At 32.1% G+C, this 21,334-nt stretch overlaps 1 protein-coding gene and 1 long non-coding RNA gene across 2 annotated transcripts; one reads left to right on the top strand and one right to left on the bottom strand.

Annotated features, from left to right (window-relative positions):
* The first annotated feature begins 70 nt into the window (after positions 1-70).
* On the top strand, positions 71-21,319 carry LOC148629902 (ethanolaminephosphotransferase 1-like). Its single transcript, XM_088559492.1, has 9 exons — positions 71-172; positions 9,683-9,751; positions 11,318-11,510; positions 12,862-13,124; positions 13,681-13,792; positions 14,449-14,497; positions 15,413-15,593; positions 16,010-16,192; positions 17,510-21,319. The coding sequence occupies exons 1-9, from the start codon at positions 116-118 to the stop codon at positions 17,567-17,569; spliced, it is 1,167 nt and encodes a 388-aa protein (XP_088415618.1). The 5' UTR covers positions 71-115; the 3' UTR covers positions 17,570-21,319.
* Positions 11,148-19,065, bottom strand: LOC148629903 (uncharacterized). The gene is made up of 2 exons (XR_015918226.1): positions 18,965-19,065; positions 11,148-11,536 (listed from the first exon to the last, which is right to left on the bottom strand). It is a non-coding gene; the product is annotated as an uncharacterized LOC148629903 (long non-coding RNA).
* Positions 21,320-21,334: the final 15 nt, after the last annotated feature.

Consider the following 21,334-nt stretch of genomic DNA (forward strand, 5'->3'; position numbering starts at 1 on the left):
AAAAGACGATTTGCTACGGTATCATTGATTGGATATAGCTTTTCATTTGAACCAATGACAACACACAACAAATAATTTCTATTACAGACGAATATTCCGAAGAACGGTCACCACCATGGCAAAGTTTACTTACTTGTCGAAAGATGTTTTGAAAGGATTTGATAATTACAAGGTACAATTTTTAAGATATGAAATGTAGTTGAAAAGTCCTTTTATATCATTGTACAATTTTTATTTTTGATCGCTTCCAAACAATCTGTAACAAGTTAATACAAGATTAGTTTTACCGGCAGTCTCATGTTTGTTTTTGTACGTGTGTGTGTACGTTTTTTGACGCGGACCATGTCGACCATGTCCGTATTACTGAATATTTAACTTATGCTTGCACATAAACTCATTTTTACTGTAAAGTTTCCTTGCAATGAGGTCAATAATACTCCAAAGTGGAAGACAACAGTCTAGAAGTGTGCCAATAATTCGAGTTCGTGGTCAGATCTTGGGTTTGTAATAGGAGTCCAGGTAGATCTTGTCTTCATGCAATTACTACATCCTATCAGCACTTCAGTTCAGAATTTTATCCATTTACCACAAAAAGAAAAAAGAAAAAATACGCTGAATTTATGTGTAGTTCCACCAGTTAAGAGTATTCATATACTTGAAGTTATGACAAGGCTCTTAATACTGGGTGACTTTGGGAAAGATGCCTGTTCAAGAAAAAAGAAATAAATATGGTGTTAACCTTCAAAATATATCAAATATTCGGTTTCAAGCAAGTACTTTAATAAGCTTTTTTGTAACAATGGTTAGTGACAAAATTTAAATAAACTAATTAATGAATTAATGTCTTATCATTTGCCCTGTGTGGGTCCCGGTGTCAAAAGAATAGGCCTGCAGTAGCACTAAGCACTAAGGTGACTAAAGTAAATAGTACTCAGAACCCTGGTCGGGGGCTAGGGCGCTCTGCCCATAAGAACAACTGGATTGTGTGCCCCAGGTGGTGGAATGGGTACCCCTGGCATGTTACATGCTAGGGTTGTCAGGCTAAATTGCCTGACCCTACCCACCTCTCCCATTTCCAGTGGCAATCAAAATTTGCCAACCCCAATGGAACATTTCTTCGGATTAAGACAAGTTCAGACTGACTGCTACAACATGAACATGCTGTACTTGTCAATAAAGTCTTCAATCTTTATTTGTCAATGATACAATTTAATCATGATATTGATACTCTTGATCAACTTCAGGATAATGAGGATATTTCAGGGTATAATCTTAGCAGCAAAATGGAGATTTAAGTTGCCAAGAATTTTTAAAAATAGTTAAAGTCGCCAGGTGGTGTTCCTTTAAGAGAAGTGAAGTCACTGTGAAATTTGACCAAAGAGAGATAACTTTAGCCCTTCCAGGTAATAAACTACCAAAATGATGGCTCCCCGTGCAGGTCCGGGTGTTAAAAGAATAGGCCTGCAGCAGCGCTAAGCTTGTCGTAAAAGGAGACTAAATAGTGCTCAGAACACTAGCCAGGGGCTAGGGCACTCTGCCCACAGAGCAACTGGGATGTGTGCCCCAGGTGGTGGAATGGGGTACCCCTGGCGTGTTACATGCTGGGGTTGTCAGGCTATAATAAGGAAAACTTGACCGCAAACCATAGTGGTGCACCGTGTTGGGAAAGATGCCACGTTCCTTGCACGTTAAAGAACCCTACTGTGGTATTCTCCCGGAGTAGGAACCATAGGGCTCCGCCACAGGAGGCTAAATTGCCCGACCCTACCCACCTCTCCCTATTTCCAGTGGCAATCAAAATTTGTCGACCCCATTGTCCTTGTGTCCCATCCCTTTTTCATTTCATCATCATTTCATGTTCATTTTATCATCAATTTCATGTTCATTGTCTGAATATAGCTGAAATATTGCTGCTCGGACATTAAACACCAACAAACAAACAAACAAAAACCGAAACGGTGGCAATTTTTCAAATGAAGAGAAAACTTGAATTGGAAGAAGATGACTTAATTTTCATTAGTTCCAAGCAATCCAGGGAATATTTCATCCTTTCTAGCGACTTGGATAATGGATAAAACCAGCAGAAGCTATTTGAATGAAACATATTCAACTTATTGAGTTCAAAATCAAAGGAAAACAATCACACAAGGTAAGGTACATGTACATTATGTGTTCCTTGATTAAATATGTAATTTGATGACAACAATTAATTGATTTTCTCAATGAGAGACTCTTTCGTTGATTTAAATGGTTTTAAAAGAAATTGATAATTGGTAAGTTCAGCTTGGATCACAGTTATGTGTATGAGAGCATGTGGGTTTGAAGTGACACTTTGGTTTGATAAAATGCAGTCATCCATTTCTCAATCTAAATTATAACTATCAATTATTTGAAAATAATCCCACTAAACAATGTACATGTTCATGTAAACATTCATGTACATGCATGCCAGTACAGGTTGATTTGTGCTTTGTATCAATCACAATACAATTGTACTCATCATAATGTCAGAACAGAGATGATTTGCATAAATTATCTTTTTTCTTTTTCAGGAAGAGACCACATGAAGGTGCAGACCATTCTTAGACTTTAAGAAAATGTCATTATAAGAAACAAGTTCTCAATGACAATCTGATCACTTGCTATATTCAATTAAAGTTACTTATTATACATGTACATGTACTTATTCATATGCAAGTATAGAAAATGGAATTACAGTATTAAACTTAAACTTATCTTATTTGTTTATTATTTATAAGAATACATGTCCTTGAGATACAACTTCATATCAATACGATAAAATATTCTAGCGGTGAAGTATGAATTCTCCCCATTCCAGACTCACTTCTTCCTATCACTCCTGGAAGGGAGAAGTCCTTTCTCTTATCCACTGAATCCTAGATTATGCCCTGTATTTGACTAATAAAATATTATGCATTAAGTGTGCCCCAGGGACAGACCTGGGGTAATTAAAATGTAACTGTGATTAGCTATAATTAATAAAAAAATTGAAGTAATTCAATGTAATGTGTACTTCAGGATTTTTAATATTTTTGCATGTAATTACTAATTACTTTTCAATTACAAGTGTAAAGTCTTCAGTTGTAAAATGTAGACACATCCTTCTTTGTCTACTTTAAGTTATCATTGTATCATATTATGTAAAAAGATCATCAGGTTTAAATATTGACTAGCACATCAAACTATTAATAAACTTAGGTTTTATTACCAATATATACATGAAGATGGCTAGTAGAACATTAATGCTGCATTTCATTTCCTGCAATGTACACTTCATTTTATTTACAGCAATTAATTTTTGTCAATTTTGTTGTACATGTTCCATTACGCAGGTAAACAAAACAGATAACAGGACAGAAACTTTTATTTATAGCAGTGTTTGATACTAATAGTAGTCCAGTAGTCCTGTGCCTACCTAATTTCTAGGAGGACTACCTCAATTAGTTCTTAAAATTTCATTAGTCCTAAGAAAAGGACCACAAAATAATTTTGAGGACTACTTAATTATTTATCACATGGTCCTGTGGGCTACCTATCATGAAAAGTTAGTGTCAAACCCTGGTATAGTCAGATGCACATTACAAAAAACATAAGCACTGTAGGGCTTTTATACTGATTCACACAACAAAACAACACATAGAAGTACACTAAAGTCATGCAGACATACAGATACATAATTAGATGCACACAATACATACATCATTTAAATAAATACAATTTTAAGCATATGCAATGTTAAAGCACTACATAAAAAAGCACATTGATAAACAAAACAATTAGCTTAAAGCTTAAAATGAGCACTGATTATATAAATAAATGAGTAAAATAACTGCAGTGTAAGAAACTTAATTTTTGGTCAACATAGACCCATCATAATTTTATGTAGACCGCACTGTACATTTCAAAGGAAATTGAGCCAATTTCATCATAGACCTGCTTGATTTTACATAGACTCAATCTGTAGGTCTTACTGCTTATTTCTTTCACTGTAACTGAGTAAACCAAATGGTAAGAACATACTAGAGATAAAGCTGAGCTATAAGAATACAGATAATTTAGCCAATTAGCAAGATCTGCAAGGGCCACATTTGCATAAGCTGCCATTTCAGTTACTAATTAGATTCTTGAATTGGGTAAAACCTGTTAAGCCCTGTTCACCATGGGGAGGTAGAAGAAGGATTTTGAGCAGGATATTCATATACATTTATTATAAATCACGGTTCAGGTAAAAATATGAAACATCCACCAAATTTAAGTTTTACAACAAAAAGCACTATAATTAAAATGTTCTGTGAAAAAATGTAAACTTAACTTATCAGTTACATATCTTTAAATATCAGTAACTGGCCAAACTTATACCCTAGGCACTTAATAAAATCGGTTCTCCCCAGGAATAACATTTAAACCATGCAACAGCAAACTACAGTTTTTAGCTCACCTTGTCATAGTTGTTGCCCTTTTTGATGTTTTTTTTCCTATTTTTAATGTTTTGTCTTTCAAACATCTTCTCCTCTGACACTTTTTGACCAATTGGAACCAAACTTGGTATGAATGTTTCTTGGGGTATCCTGCATTGAACTGATTTGGGGAGTTACTAAAATGAACATAGGGATAAGACAGTAGTTATTTGCATATATCTCCAAAATCGTAAGGTTTAGCTAAACTTAGGTTTTGTCAAATTCTGACATGGATAAAAAGTGTTCAGTATGATGAGATCTATCTGTGGTTAAATCTTCGTTTAAATCCATCGAGCCATGTTGGAGTTATTGGACTTTTTGACGTTTTTTTTTCTATTTTTAATGTTATTTCTTTAAAAAAGCTTCTCCTCTGACACTACTTGTCCAATTGGAACCTAACTTGGTATGAATGTTTCTTGGGGTATCCTGCATAGAACAGATGTGGGGATTTTTGATCTGTCTAAAAACATGTCTGCTGTTACTAAAAATAGAATACAGGGGTCAGAAAGTAGTTTTTTGCATATATCTCCAAAATGTTAGGTTTAGTCAAATTCTGACATGATGAAAAGTGTTCGGCATGAGGAGGACTATCTGTAATCAAATTTTCATTTTAACCTGTTAAGCCATATTGGGGTTATTTACCTTTTTTCAACGTTTTTTGGCTATTTTTAATGTTTTTTTCTTTCAAAAATCTTTCTGTGACGCTATGTGACCAATTAAAACCAAACTTTGTATGAGTGTTCCTTGGGGTATCCTGCATAGAACTGATGTGGGGATTTTTGATCTGTCGAAAAAACATGACCGTTGTTAATAAAATTAGAATATGGGGTCAGACAGTAGTTTTTCACATATATCTCCAAAACCATAAGGTTTAGCCAAACTCTTTCAGTTGCTGAAATGATCCTTATTATAAGGCCTTCAAAAGTCTTCAGGGATCAAAGTTGTTTGGTGACACCTTGTAAGAGTTTTTGCGCTTGAAAGATGAAAAATGATGTTTGTTTGTTTTTTTTTTTTTTACTGTTTTCAGCCAATATCTTTAAAATTATAATAGAAACTTTCAGTTGCTGAAATGATCCTTATGATAAGTCCTACCAAAGTCTTCTTGAGTTAAAATTGTTGGACAACTCCTTGTTAAATTTATTGTCCTTGAAGGACAAACTATAACCAGATGAGCAATTAAGGCTCTTGGGAGCCTCTTGTTCTGTTTCACATCATTGTGGAGTGAAAATAAAGGTCAATGGCATGAATTTTTATGTAAGTTGTAGCTTGTATTTTCTTAATCTAATCAACAAAAAGGAAAACGTTAAATGTTTGGGTGACTGGCATAAAGTGAGTGTTTAATATAGAATGAAATGATTCAGGTCCATTTATTTTTGCTAGAACGCTGCCCAAATTGTATGTGGAAAGGTTTATGAATCAGTAATATATCCAGCTAGTACATAGTTAGCAAAGTGTAAGCACTTGTCATTATCAATAGCATCACTCATGATGTCTTCAGATAAGCTGTCTTCAACATCTTCAGGTGGGAGAAAGGAAAGTCCATAAAATATTGACAACCATTTGAGAATCTGGAAAGCCTGATATGATGCATAATGCATAGCTCTCTCAAAATCGATATGAATTACAGCAGGATTTAATTGGAGATTTTTTTCAAGGCAGCTGTTGATCAGAAGTGACCACATCTTGTTGTAACACTGTTCTGACTTTGATGGTAGCAAAGGAAAAACTAAAGGTAAATAATGACCATTTTTGTCCCCGTGACGCGAGGGGACATGGAAATGCAGGGCGTCTGTCCAGGTTTTCCACATTTATTTTGTAATGCTCCTACCAAATAAGTTTGTTTCTGGTATGTAGCCTTATTATGAAGAGTTACAGTTTATATTCGACTTTGGTTTTGGATGAATGATTTTCACAGAAGGTATGGCCTTTGGAGTTTTCCATGCTTTTTTTGTAATGCTTTTATCAATTGATTTTATCTTTTGTATGTAGTCTTACTATGAGAAGTTACAGATTAAGTTCGACTTTAGTTATGGTTGAATGATTTTTACAGAAGATATGGCCCTTGGACTTAGAACATTTCAATGAATTTCAAGTTTTCCACACTGTTTTTTGTAATACTTTTACCGATTGAATTTATCTTTTGTGTGTAATCTTACTATGAGAAGTTACATATTAGATTTAACTCTGGTTATGGTTGAATGATTTTTACAGAAGTTGTGGCCCTTGGACTTAGAAAGTTTCAATGAATTTAAAGTTTGAATTGTATCTTTGTACACAGGGGACTTTGGAACGCTGTTCTTATATTACTTCCATGGATGGTATAAAGTTGAAAGAAGTGTCTCAAGCAGGTTTTAAATGTTCCATCGATGAATAATTCATAGTATTTGAAGATTGGTTTGTGGAGAAAGAATCAAAATTTCCAAGACTTTGTCGTCTACATGTACAAATTTTCAGATTTTCAGAAACTTTGTATTGCATCATGAACTTCACTTCTACTCTTAGGCAATACAGGCATGTTTTCATGATGCTCCCTGTATAAAGATAGTGCAGGGTTTTCAATATCACAAGGCAATAAAGTAAACTTTATTTATTTCCTGGAGTTCTGATTGCACAACTGTTATAGGCTTTCTGAAAATATCTCCTCACTGTTTTCTGACATGAGCATGTGACTGGTGAGCTTCAGTTTTTTGGTCACTCATCTCTGAATTACAAGTATGTGTGCTGCGTTCCTTTGTAATTGATAGTCCATCTCTGTCAGTTGTAATCAATTTAGTACCTTTATTCCCCATGCTACATACATTCACAATGTCTGCATTTTTCAAAACATTTTCCTTCAGTAAAAATTTGCCCAACAATTATAGCTTTATTTCCTCTTTTAGTTTCTGTTTGTATTGTCTCCATTTTGATTGACTTTTATAATGTTGTCTGAACAATAAATGCTCAGTTTATTTATATGTTTAGTAACTGAGCAAATACTCACCACATTTACTTTTTATACAAATTTTAACCCCCATGGCCAAATGTTATATTACCTGTGATATTTTCATCCAAGTTCGTGTAATGGTTTAATACTATCCATTTTCTTTAACATATCATTACATCATTACCTATTTAAAATTGTCAGAAATGTAACAAAACTGCTGGAAATGTAAACTAAATATTGTCGGAAATGATAACTAGTCCTTTTTCAAAATTGTTTGAAATGAAGTGCAGCCCACATTGATTCTAAAAATCAGAAGCTTCTAGTTGATATCTGTTGACTAATAGAATGGTAGATATGACTGATCACATCAATGAATTAAGTTCACCAGCCACTAACATTAAGGAGGCACACTTCTGCCACTGTCATTGAAGTTGACATATATATTTAACCTCTGAGAATGTGATGCCTTGGACAATGTTTTTTTTTGATGTACTGTGAAGTGAATGAGGGGAACCTCCCAACCCTTTCAAAATTATCAATGAATCACTTATGTACTGCTTCTGTTGACATTTTTCCATTGCAGGAAAGGCGTTTTTCCCTTTCTGACAAGACATTTCATGGCCTTATGATGATCAAATGTAATGATGACATTTGATATTTATCTTGAAATTGGTTGGACGATTATTTGTATTAACAATCTCAGATTTCTGTATAAATGTTGGATTTAATTAAAAATTAATAAATTACATTACAAAAGTAATTGTAATTTAATTAAATACTTTACAGATTTTGTGTAATTGTATTTTAATTGAAGAATTTGGCAAGTAATTGGGTTGAAATTAATTACTTTTGCATGTAATTGACATCAGTTCTGCCCAGGGAAAAATTCAGAGACAAATGGAAATTCCAACAGCACTGTCTGCCTGAAATTTCCTGGTGCCTCTCTGTAAGGAAAGTAATTTTTCCCTGATTTTCTCAGATAGATTAAGCATTGAATGATATTCTTGTCTCATAATTAATATAGCATCACTATGACATCAACTTGGCTTCAAAACCTTACAAACTTAAAAGCTGACACACATCTTTCTGTGTGCATTGTATATACAGGTTGCTTTCCTTGCTAGCATATTAAACTAAAAAACCTTATGTTCATTGTTGACTTGTATGCACACGTTCCATAAATGTCTTTCATTAAATTGATATGAGACAGGTGAAACATGGAACCCTCCGACAGAAACATAAGTAGAAGGACAAAAATAAATTCTAAATCATTTTGAAAGCGGCTTTGTCAAATATATCCGTAGGACTTATTGTAGAAGTAACAATTACAAAAAATTGGATTTACATTTGTACATACATTTGGAAGACTAACATGCATGTATAAAGTCTTAACTCTGAGGATGCCCCCATTTATTCAGTAAACAACAGAGTAACAATTAACTTCAGAGTTACATGTAATTTTCTTATGGTTACTCAGTGTAAAAAGGTCATTTAAAATTTTTTTTATTTGAAAACTAATCAAAACTAAAAGTTATGTTTTTTTTTTTGCTATTTATATCTAAACTTGCAGCATAATGCAGGCTATCATATAAACACTTTTTCAAAATTAAGACTTAAAGAATCAATTGAAACAAAAATTATTTTATTAAGTTTAGATTAAAAAAAATGCACACAAGTACATGTATATACTGTAAGCAACCTTGTTTAGAGGGGGTCAATAATATGCAAAGTGTCATTGACATTACTATCAATAAGATTCCAATCCAACATTTTTTTGATCAGTATGCAGATACAAACAAATATAGATAGGAGGGTTCCAGGATCAGTCTAAATTCTGATAATTATTTTGTTGCATATGATCTTTGTTAAATTAAGAGATGCTAGGGAACACAAACAACATCTAAACTTCAAGAACCAGAAAACTATTATAACAGAACAAACCTCAAACTATTTTTATACCCCTTGCATGTCAGTTTGTCTGCCCCATTAAAAGCTCTTTTATTTTGGTCCAAAATGTAACTGAAAGTTTATCATGCAGTGTTGAAAGTGTTAATTGTGAATTTTGAGACTTGAGTCCATTGATTGCATAAAACAACATTTTCCTGATATTCATATAATTTTCTTTTTTTTTTTAATGATTTTTATATTATTATTAAAAAGTTGATATTTTTGGGCCATATTCTTGCTTAATTGCCCCTACACCTTCTCAGAGTTATGAACACTTTAAATTATCATTTAGTGATACATCGAAACAAATCCCATTCCTTTTTTATTGTTACAGTACAGTGCAGTTGACACAAGTCCAGTGAGTAACTACATCACTCATCCTTTCTGGAACTGGGTTGTTGAGGTTTGTATTTCTTTTAATTGCAGTTATGTGTAGATCTGTGTCAGTTAAATTTTTTTGTTTTTTGTTTTTTTAAATGTGATGTTGAAAAGACCCAACATGCTCAATATTTGCTCCTCCTTAATTGATATTTACCTAATTCAATGGAACTTCTACACTAGTTGCTTTAGAAAGTAAAATATTTTATAACAATTAATTTTAATAGCAACTCAATCTTAGGCTGTTTTACAATGAAAATAATGCATGTTGGGATACAAAGTTATTGTATTTGAAAAGTTTTATTTATTATTATTATTTTATTTTTATTTATATCTTATTAAGAAATATTACTTTATGAATATGACAGAGCTAGAAGTAAACACTTGCCCAGTAAATTGTAATTAAACATTGATAGATGAATGTCAACTTATTAAGTTCCAGTCTTTATAAAAATCAGAAATGAGGTGATTCATGCATGTCAAAACCGATCGAATTCAGTTTTATTTCTTGTTCAGAAACTATTTCAGATCACATAACCAGTCTTAGTTTTTCATTTGGTGGTTGCGCTTTTGAGATAAAATGTATATGAATTGTAGTTTAGTACATGAAAGAGTAATCAAGGGAACCAAGGTTATAGCGGAAATCCAAAGAATGTAATCCAGGGACAAAGACCAGACTTGTAAAACAGATATACACAACAATGAACACAAAGTAACTAAAATCATACATACAAAGTAACAAAAGCAAATGAGCAACCCAGACTCCACTTAAAACTGGGAGCATGGACCAGATGCACTGGTAGGGTAAGCGTCCTCTGCTTTTCTAGAAACACCCGCCGAGTTGCTCATAGAAGTCAAGTCCAGGGTAGACAAATGAGGAAAGGAAAACTATGATCCGTTGAATAAATCGGTTTTCATGGTACAGATGGATACACCATAATGATCCACGAGTTCATGATGACAACCATCATTATCATTCTTGATTTATTTTTATTTGGTTGATTTTAGTCGGAGGTTAAAGTGTAGTTTTCACAAAAGTACAGATATAAATACAGAAAGGACTATTGTCATATTAAAATATAGCATATGTAGACCAAAAAAAGCATCCTCTGATCCATGGGTTTTGTTCACCTTGCATTGTAACATAGGCAGGGTCTGAATTTTATGTGGACTGGTATTTAAACTTTGTTCTATTCATTTTTGGGAAGCTATGAACACACATGATGAGAATTATTTTCAGTGTTTTTGTTCTTAAAAAGATGTGTTCATATATGTATGCATGTACATGATTTGTTTGGTTCCATGCTTATTGAGGCACAAGAATAAGACACTAAACCAGGACATTTTGGCTGTCTTTTGGCTATCCTTTTTCGCCGTTTCTGGGATCAGTCTACTTTAGGGAAGTTTTAAATTTGTGATCATTCTTCAAGTTGTATTATTGGTTTAATTTTCACATTACAGGTCTTACTGTGAAAATAGAACAAATAAAACTGGTACGAATATTTCATGCTTCACAATATACAATTCTGCAAGTACTGTACATGTTTGTGTCATAATAATTATTTTAATACATGTTCATGTATTTTTCTAGTTTTACCCAAAATGGTTGGCTCCAAATCTACTAACATTAACTGGATTCCTTCAACTAGTTGGCAATTTTTTCCTGTTGACATACTATGACCAAGATTTTTATGCTGCCAGCAGAGATCATGATGAGTATCCACCTATTCCTAATTGGGTGTGGCTAGTGTGTGGACTGAACATGTTCCTTTCTCACACATTAGGTAATTAATATCATCATGTGTTAAATCTGAAAGAATGTAAGCAGAACATTGAGAACAATATTGTTACCTATACATTGTAACTTGTTTTATTAGAATGAATAAAGTAATACCTTTAAAAAACAATGCTCTATTTCATTAGTTTTTGTCTTGCCTGCGATGAATGTCACAAAAGGCTAGACTCAGGTATTTCTTCTGGCATTGGCATCAGCATCCACATAAGATTTCCAAGTTAAGTTTACTTTTTGGATTAGTTTAGCCCTGTAAGACTGACTTTCAAAAGGTTGGTGTCATAACATTTCACATGTGAATTTTCCGATTTCAATGAAACTTAATGCTACATTCAGTATAATTTTTGTACATGTGAAAAATATACTTTTTGTATTTTCTTTATCTCTCATTCCCTACTTGAATTTGTCTTTATTGATCTTACATGGAAAAAAATATTTGTTTTTCAAAGGTGTAGGGGCTTTGTTGTTATAAAATGAAAGTGGTTCATAACAGTAAGATATATAAATACAGGAAAAAATAATATATTGTGGCATTAGTTCATTGTTATGATGTCATAGTGGTGCAACAATTTTATGTCATTTAGCAAAAAACTGCTAAGAATTGTAAATGTTGTTGCTTTTTCATACATATTTACATCTAGAAAATTGTCCACACCCAAGAAACAACATTATATTTTCACATATGATAAACAACATTTTGTATGTAATAATAAATGTATTCACTAAATATGAAGTTGTTTCTTTGGTGTGGACACCATTTCCTTATAAAAAATTTGACCAGAAAATGACAAAAAAGTACAAAATTTGACAGAATATTGGTCAACTTCAAGCAATTTTTCTGTCCTTCCAATGCAAGAACTATCAAAAGTCTTTCTGTTTACTCATTTGTGATAGATTCAAGTCTGCAAATTCACAATTAAATCTTTTAACATTTTATGATTAATTTTCAGTTAAAATTTAGGCCAATAACATCCTTTATTGCCCTGTCTCCTTTGTTTGGGAGTTGGAACTTTTTGAACCTTTTCAAATACTTTTTATTTGAGGGTCATATACGTCGGTGTGTTTGGTATTTGGGCATGCTCACTTAGGTTCTATAATTATTAAACATTAACTGATTGAACATTTGGACTCTTGTAGCCTTAGGAATGCCACTTCAGCAATACATATTGTTCAGTTTGAATGACTCAATTGTATAGCTGAAGTAATTCAATAGCAACTCAATAACTTGAACACCCATGGTTAACTCACAGTAAGTATTGAAACAAAATGCTCAACCATTACAGTTTGTTCTATAAGCTAAACAAGGAATAAGTACAATTGAAAGAAAAACAATTTAATTTCAGATGGTACTGATGGGAAACAAGCCAGAAGAACTAAGTCCAGCAGTCCTTTAGGAGAACTGTTTGATCATGGTTTAGATAGCTGGGCAGCATTGTTTATACCTGTGGCTATGTATTCAGTGTATGGACGGGGAGAATGTGGTGTTGATGTCTTTAGAGTTTATCTTATATCCATAGGAGTTCAGTTCTGTTTCATGCTGTCACACTGGGAGAAATACATAACTGGAGTCCTGTTTTTGCCATGGGGTTATGATTTAAGTCAAATTGTAAGTCAATGTAGATAAGTTTTTTTTCTTACTTGCTTTCGATAGGGGATTGTCCTTAAAATTTGGATGTGGTAACAAAACTCCTCGTTTTGTACAGCCTATATGAATTGTATCTGCCAATTTTTTTTTGGATAGACTCATTATGATTTACCACTAGCCATCCATCTGTTAATAGGTGAATTGGAATAATTGATTGTAGTAAACTTTTGTACAATGCCTGCACTGAGGGGTAGGGATATCATTTCCTTTAGTGCAACTGTTTAATTGGAATTGGAATAAGTATTGACACAGAAAATAGTGGAATGAATATCAATGTTGATAGTTTCTTAAGCCATTTGGACCTTTTCTAAATTTTAGTTTCATGCAATGAACATTAGATAATAAAAGCCATTTATTACCAGTACTTGATTTTTTTAAAATCATAGCCTTGGAAGATGTCTTGAACAAAAAAGTATAGTACATAAAAAGAATATATTTTGCTAAACACTATTAATTATTCATGGTATTATAGAAATTTGATAATTTTGAAAGGCGGATTATTGATTTTTCATTGCAGGGCATGACACTGCTGTATGTTGTAACTTACTTTGGTGGACATGATATGTGGAAATTTAGATTCCCAATACTTGGCTGGTATCCCTCAGAGTTCTTTGAAGTTGTTTGTTACTGTAAGTTTATCTTTATTTGTTATTTACATTGTACATGTAGTAGCAAATTTTAATTTTTTTTTATTAAATTAGAAAAATAAAGATAGCAGTTTCCTTACAAAATATTTGAGATTGAATTGCATTAAAAAAATATCAATCTTTTTCTTTGTATTTTTGCATAAGCCTTTTTAAATTTCCTTATCAATAAGAAGTTAAAATTTTGTAAATTGTTAGACAATGGTGTCAACAGTTATGTATAAGATTGACGACATAACAGTCATACGGTAATTATTATTGTCAGACATAACCTAAAATCTTATTGCATCTAATAATTAAATTTATGTGATGCATAGTTTCTTGAAGCAATATTATTTTTTTTATTAACGGTGCATACAATGATGACAACCAGAGGATAGAGGTGGTCTCCATTGATTTAATAACAATTATCTAATGGACTTCTCTAGGTAGTTGACTGTGAGGAGGAACATTAATCTTCTATAGACAATACAATAGATATTGATAGAAAATCTCCTCAATTGAGCAGTCAGCTACTTAAGGAAGTTCATTTAATCAAGGGACAACTAACTCTATCCACTGAACATTATCATTGTATGCACTGTAAGCATGCTTTATATTTTTATCAATTTATTTATTGAGACCATACCTTATCATTACAGTTGGTTTCTTTGGTTTAACCATGCCATTTACATTGTGGAATATTATAGAGTAGGTATTACTTCATTTACATTATGGAATATTATAGAGTAGGCATTACTTCATTTACATTATGGAATATTATAGAGTAGGCATTACTTCATTTACATTATGGAATAATATAGAGAAGGCATTACTTCATTTACATTATGGAATAATATAGAGAAGGCATTACTTCATTTACATTATGGAATATTATAGAGTAGGCCTTACTTCATTTACATTATGGAATATTATAGAGTAGGCATTACTTCATTTACATTATGGAATAATATAGAGAAGGTATTACTTCTACAATATGTGTGTTTGATATTATGATTTGGCAATTTTTTAGGAGTCTGTGATTAACAAGTTTTGTGAAGTTACGGAAAATCCCATATCAGTAATAGGAACATTTTATAATGCTAGTTTGCATTGTTTTACAAGTCACAATTTTGCAATAATTAAAACATCATGTAAATTCTGATTTAGCTGTTTTATTATCAGGGGTTCTATAATTTTACTAGTTAATTTTAAGCTTTGATTGATTTAAATTTCTTATAGATATATTACATTATTAGCCATTTTGGGTGTTGTCTTATATCAACTTTTTGTCTGGCTTTGCCACTTTTCACTGTATGGAATGTTAGAGAAAATTTTCATCACAAAAATCTTGGCTCCCAATGAATGGATTGATTTCAAATTTGATGTGTAGCTTCATATAGATGGGGCATATGTTTTATGTGATTTTTGTTGCACTACAATATCATATTCCTGTACTAATATGAACCTCATGTTTGAAATGTGTCAGTTATATTGTACTTTGTAATATTCACACTTCTGACAATTAGAATAACTTCAAAAAGAAAATTAAAGTATTGATGGTCAAACTTGATAGCAAAATTGTCATTCATTTACAATATGTCAGTTATCAGTTGTATTTTTCAGGTCGTACAGGAACAAAACAGGAAAGATGTTGAATTTATGGGAGGCATCAAGACCACTAATACCTACAACATCTTTGTTTATTTTAATGATAATATGGACAAGATACTCTAGTTGTGACATTCTAGAATTACATCCAAGATTATTTTACCTAACAACGGGCACTGTGTTTTCTAACATAACGGTAAATCTTACACTAATATACTAAATAATGGCTGTTTTGAAGTCGAGACCAAAAATTTCACAGTGAACCTGGAAGTACGAGTTGTTCTGTCAAGGCATTTTAAACTGATGTTAATGTCACAGTTCATTTGACATAAATATATCATTTGTGGAATTTTTTTATTGCCAGGGCAGTTAACAATGAGAGAAACTATCAGACTGAGAGAGTTGAGAGTTGAAGTTAAAAACTTGTGCTACAAAGAAAGATGATTAAACTTTTTAAAAAATGTCATAGTCTATGGCATTGTGATTTATAGCCAATTATCTTTTATCCATTATGATTTGTTATTATGTTTTTATTTAAATGTTTTGTAAAGTTTGATCAGGTGAACCCTCCACTTAGAAGGTATATTTTACTGAATGATTTCTTACTTCTAGTGTCGACTAATTATTGCTCAGATGAGTAATACTAGATGTGAAGTATTCCACTGGATGTTGGTACCTCTTTGTTGTGTAGTTGCCATGGTAATATTGATACCTCTAGGAACATTAGAAGTCTACATACTCTGGTGTTATTCCTTGATAGTTATCAGTGCACATGTACATTTTGGATTTGGCGTGGTGAGTATTTAATTTAAAGTTCATTCTGGAATAATGATCAAATACACTAATAATTTTCCAAAAATCATGAAAATTATTCACTGCTAATAAGTCACTTCATTATAGGATACATGTTTACAAAAATGAATACATTGTAGTAGTGAAATTCAAATATTAATTTTGAAAATAAGTTCACAATAATTTATTTCACCATCTTCACCTTATTTGCTGGACTATAAGTTGATATTTTTTTTCAGCAAAGTGTCAGCCTCGACTGATCATCCACTTCAACTTATATAAGGATTTTTCAAGAGAAAAATGTTCACCTACAATGCATTTCATTAGATTTGTTTAGTTCACCTTTGATTCCTTTAATTTAAAATTTTTGGTAAACTGCAATCAAAGAAAGCTGTCACTCAAACTGTCAAACCGGCAATTGAATTTGAATATTATTGATCATTGCTGCTATCCTTTATGAATGAATACGACAATGTTAATTAAAACTTTGAAACAGTTAAAATATATAAACAAACTCTAGAAGATGCGTTAACGAAACTCTTTTTAACTGGAAAGACATTATCTAGTCTGGAGTTATTGGTCCTTTAATATGCAAATTTTTCCCATTTACGGTATGTCGTAACACATTCGCACGTGGCTTAAATCATAATTAGTTATGGTGTTATCTAAATGGCTAATTGCAACCAAATTTGCAGGTTACAGTTATCTTTTATTATATTTCGTAATACCAGGTAATATTGTTTATTATTACCACTCATATGACCAATTCATCAAATAAATTTCCCGCTTACTTCACACATGGGTGCCCATGTTTGACATGTTTACAATTTCGTAAACCTGATGATCTAAGGCTTCAAAGCCATTGACACGCCATTCAATAAAAATAATTGAACTTGCGGACAAAGTACACTTTAATAAAAACACAATTATTAATTTAATTCAGATATATTATACATAGTAACATCGCTGAAATAATATGCTGTATGCTGTTGAAAACAAACCGCTCAGCTGGAATCTCCGCTGACACTTACGATATAAATGCACACATCTAACCCTCGACTTATCTGCCGAATTCAACTATGTCTTTTTTTAGTGATTTTGGTAAAAATTAGGCAATTTGACTTATACTGCACATCAACTTATAGTCCAGAAAATGTGTTAAATAAAAAGTAGGCCAAGTCATAGAAGGATATTTGTCTTTGTTCAGGTAGATTTATACTTTAATATGTTTGCTCAGAATAGCTTGATGTGCATTACATTTAATTTTCTTTTCAACCCTTTGAGGGAACATTTTATGCATTTTGAATCTTTTATTTGCAGGTTAGAGAGTTATGTAGCCATTTTAAAATAAATGCTCTGTCCATCAAGCCTGTAGATTGACCACTTTCTGAGGCAGGGTAGACTAGTTAAGATATAGTCTTTTTAAATTGGACCAATCATTGTGTCAACAAATTGATTCCATGTATGTGGTACTGTGTTGTATCCATGATCTTTGCATACTGTACTTAGCATTTAAGCAATATTAAATATTGTTTAATGTCATGACACTTACTCAGAAGTTAACTTCAGGGTTCTAATCACATTATAATATAACTTGTATGACTGTTTACATTTAGGGTTTATAATAATATAATCATGGGTAGATTTCCTGTTTCATTGTAAGCAAGTGTTGATATATCAGCAGAGAGTTATGTTATGACAGACTTTTTGTTGTTAGTCAGGGGTTAATTTTGTCACTAAAAATAATTTGAAATCTGTCTAAACTTGAGTTTGCCCGAGGCAGTGTTGGTTCATACAGGTTCAAAATGCATTAAAAGTTAAATGACTGGACTTCATGTCTGGATAATGTCTGGTTTAGACAGGTTCCCAGTTAATTCCTAATGAATGTGAGGTTACATTGTTGTGTCTAAATGCAGGCAATCATAGCATGAAAAAAAGATCCCTTTAGTGATAGATGTAAGTGAATAGAAAAATTTGGATTAGATATTGTGCATTTTTGTCAAAGATTTTTAAAGAATACAAAGTTGTGAATCATTTGAATTGCTTATGTATTTTTGTTGTGATGTAATTATAAGTAAAAAAGTTTGAAGTAATGATAGATGTACTTTTCTGCCTGAGATTTGATACCTTGTTGTTTGTATGTTATGACTGATAATTTGTTAAATGAATGTTTCTATTGATGTTAATATGGTATTAAAAACATGATTAAACAAATATGTCGACTGACTACAGGTAGCTGTTAAAAACAAAAAGAAGTATAGCTGAAGTTGATCAAAATTTTTGAGCAACCAACCAGCCCATATCCTGTCAACTGAACCCCAAATTTCATTGTCAAAACCATTTTGTTACATTTTACCTTAAAAACATGTTTTTTTTTATTCTTTTAGGAAAATGTGTAATGTTAATGTATTTTAAAAAAAATACAACATATACAGTAAAACTTCTCCTAACCGGCCACCACTGGGACAAGAAAAAATGGCCGGTTTACAGGGGTGGCCGGGTTTTGTGAAAAATAGCAATGCATTCTAAGAGCTGTTTCCATTAATGTGTTCTATAACCCTACACCTTGTCAGTTTGTTGGTCGAGACATGTTTTATGCCAATTCAAAACTTTTGGCCTTGTATTACATTTCAAAGCTTGCATCCAATTGTAAATGATTTGATTTTACAAACAGTACTGCGGATACAATAATGTTCACGGTTTTGAAAGACTATGTATTCAAGATCAAAGGGCTATTGAAGGTAATTAATTATTTGTATTGTGTTCGTAAATTACCTATCAACAAAGGCTAATAATTTCACCCCTATGTTGTTTTGGCTTGGGTACAGGTCACATTAAATGACAGTTAAAAGATCGTAAAGATCGTACCATTAAATGACCCCGGTTGTCTGACGTGTGTACACACTAATTAACAGCCAACCAGTGACAAAATGTAATGTCTGGATTAAATTTGTTGTTTAAACTACTGTCCCCTTCAATTATCATCTGTCCACTGATGAAATGCTAACCGGTCAGTGAATGAATTATTAATAACGTAATATTATGTAATCATTTACAGTTTTGTTTACACATTTATTACAGGTGAACAATAACCGGGTGGCCGGAATTGAGAGGTTGTTTTTATTTGAAATATGTAACTAAAACTATGAAAAAGCCGGCCGATGTACGATATTAGTGGGTGGCTGCTCTATTGAAGACAAAACACAGGTTTTAAGGTATATCAGTCAGGACTTTTGAAAACGGCCGGGTTGAAAGGAAGACCGGTTTTCTGAGGGTCTGGTTTGGAGAAGTTTGACTGTATTTCAGAGTGCTAAGTTTTGGATAGTCATGTTATTGGTCTATATCATATTAAATAAATGTATATGGACAAAGTAAAATCAAATATTTAAAATAGAAAATGATTGAATAAAAACATGAACAAAAAAAGATTGAAAAGTAGAAAAATGAGGTTTTGTTCCTTAAACCGGTGTTTTTTATTCTTCTCATTTAGTCTTGCAATATTAGACTTTTTATGCTCAATTGTAATTTTATTGATATAATATGATTGGATCTCTTACAGTCTGTAGTTATTAATTCTGTTTAGTACATTTATAAATTAATTATAAATTTCCCAATAAAGTTTGACCAAGAGTCAATTGAGCATGTATTTTGTATAAATGAAAACTTATTGTAATTAATTTTAATTTATATTCAGTTTTGAATTATATTGCACAATCAAATTAGATATTATTAAACCAAAGATATTTATTATTCTAAGATAAGGCAGCAGTAACACAGTTTTGAATGTGTTCAACAGCCTATTCTCCTATTACTAAACAACATTGTGCACCTGCCTTGTATAGCTAACTATGCAGGTAACCAGCATGTGTATTAAAAAACTTCATCATACTTCAGAAACCATTTTAAGCTAACAAATGTTGGCTTGTATTAACTGCAATGCAGCTTTTAAAGCTAAAAACATAGCTCAGCATTATACATTTATAAAGCTATAAAAACCTGGCTTGAGGAGAACACTATTTGGTACATTGATTTGTCAAGTTGGCCAATTTTCCCTTTTCTGGACCTCAGTTTTTTATCAAGTTACTTAAAATTTGAAAATGAAAGTTTGTTAATATATGTCCCCCAATCCACCAGTGGAAAAGGTGATGAAAAATCTATTGAGGTATTGTTTAAAATTGAGCTTCAATGAACGCTTGTTAATCCACGAAACACGAAGTGCTGTAGCAAGGGCTACAAGTACTACTCCATACAGCTATCTACTAAATTTCATAAGATTTGGTGGAGCAATTACAAAGGAGTTGCACTGATGAGCTCTTTCACATGTATACTTTGGAAAATTTCTAAGTTCAAAGTGGCATAACTCTCACAAAAATTTCTGGTACCGGTAATATAGTTTTACTCTCACAAAAATTTCTGGTAACATGCATAACTTCATATGGTTTCTTTCTATGGTAGCTACCATTTTTCTTAGAGATTTGACAAACTGCGTGTTCGATAAAGACAAATACAATATGTCTCTCCACCATAGTCAGAGGAGACATGATTTATTGCTAATTATTTCATCCATCCACCGTCAATTTTTGTTACTAAGAATTAGCTTATCGCCAAAAGAAAAATATTGTAGATTTTTAGTATGTGATGTTGGTGCAGTAAGAATCATTTAACCTACAAATCTTACCACTAAACCATTAATAGAAAGTAACATATCCTTTTCTGCCAATGTGTGAAACAGTGTTTGAATAGTTGATTATCTGACATAATTTCTTTGGTTTGGCAATATATTACTAGTTTTAGAATTGAACAATTGATAATTTTTTAATGATGTGAAGATCATGTTTCTGTTACATGTAAGATCTTATGAATACACGGGGTTAACCACTGTGATAGAGTTACATTTGGAACTTGATTTTGTATAATAATATGATTAATAAATATCATATTTGATGGTCGTTTGCCATACGACTTATCCAGTGTTGGTTTGGAGGAAATGTGAATTACTTGATATATTTATTCCATGGGATTAGTAAATATGTTATTTTAAATGGTATAAATGTAAAATATTTTGTTCCAGAAATGAATGTTATTGTATTTTTAAATTTATTGTATTGAATAAATAAATAAAAATGTTCATTTTTTTGTTAATGT

Source organism: Perna viridis, chromosome 1, assembly GCF_037379345.1.
Source record: "Perna viridis isolate PV_CMFRI_1.1 ecotype Kerala chromosome 1, ASM3737934v1, whole genome shotgun sequence".
NCBI lineage: Eukaryota > Metazoa > Mollusca > Bivalvia > Mytilida > Mytilidae > Perna > Perna viridis.

What these genes read in the sequence shown, in the direction of transcription:
- LOC148629902 (XM_088559492.1), top strand. Translation starts at nt 116, where the DNA reads ATGGCAAAGTTTACTTACTTGTCGAAAGATGTTTTGAAAGGATTTGAT. An exon ending in TCTGGAACTGGGTTGTTGAG is followed by an intron (nt 9,752 to 11,317) that starts GTTTGTATTTCT and finishes GTATTTTTCTAG; the next exon opens with TTTTACCCAAAATGGTTGGC. An exon ending in CTGTGTTTTCTAACATAACG is followed by an intron (nt 15,594 to 16,009) that starts GTAAATCTTACA and finishes TCTTACTTCTAG; the next exon opens with TGTCGACTAATTATTGCTCA.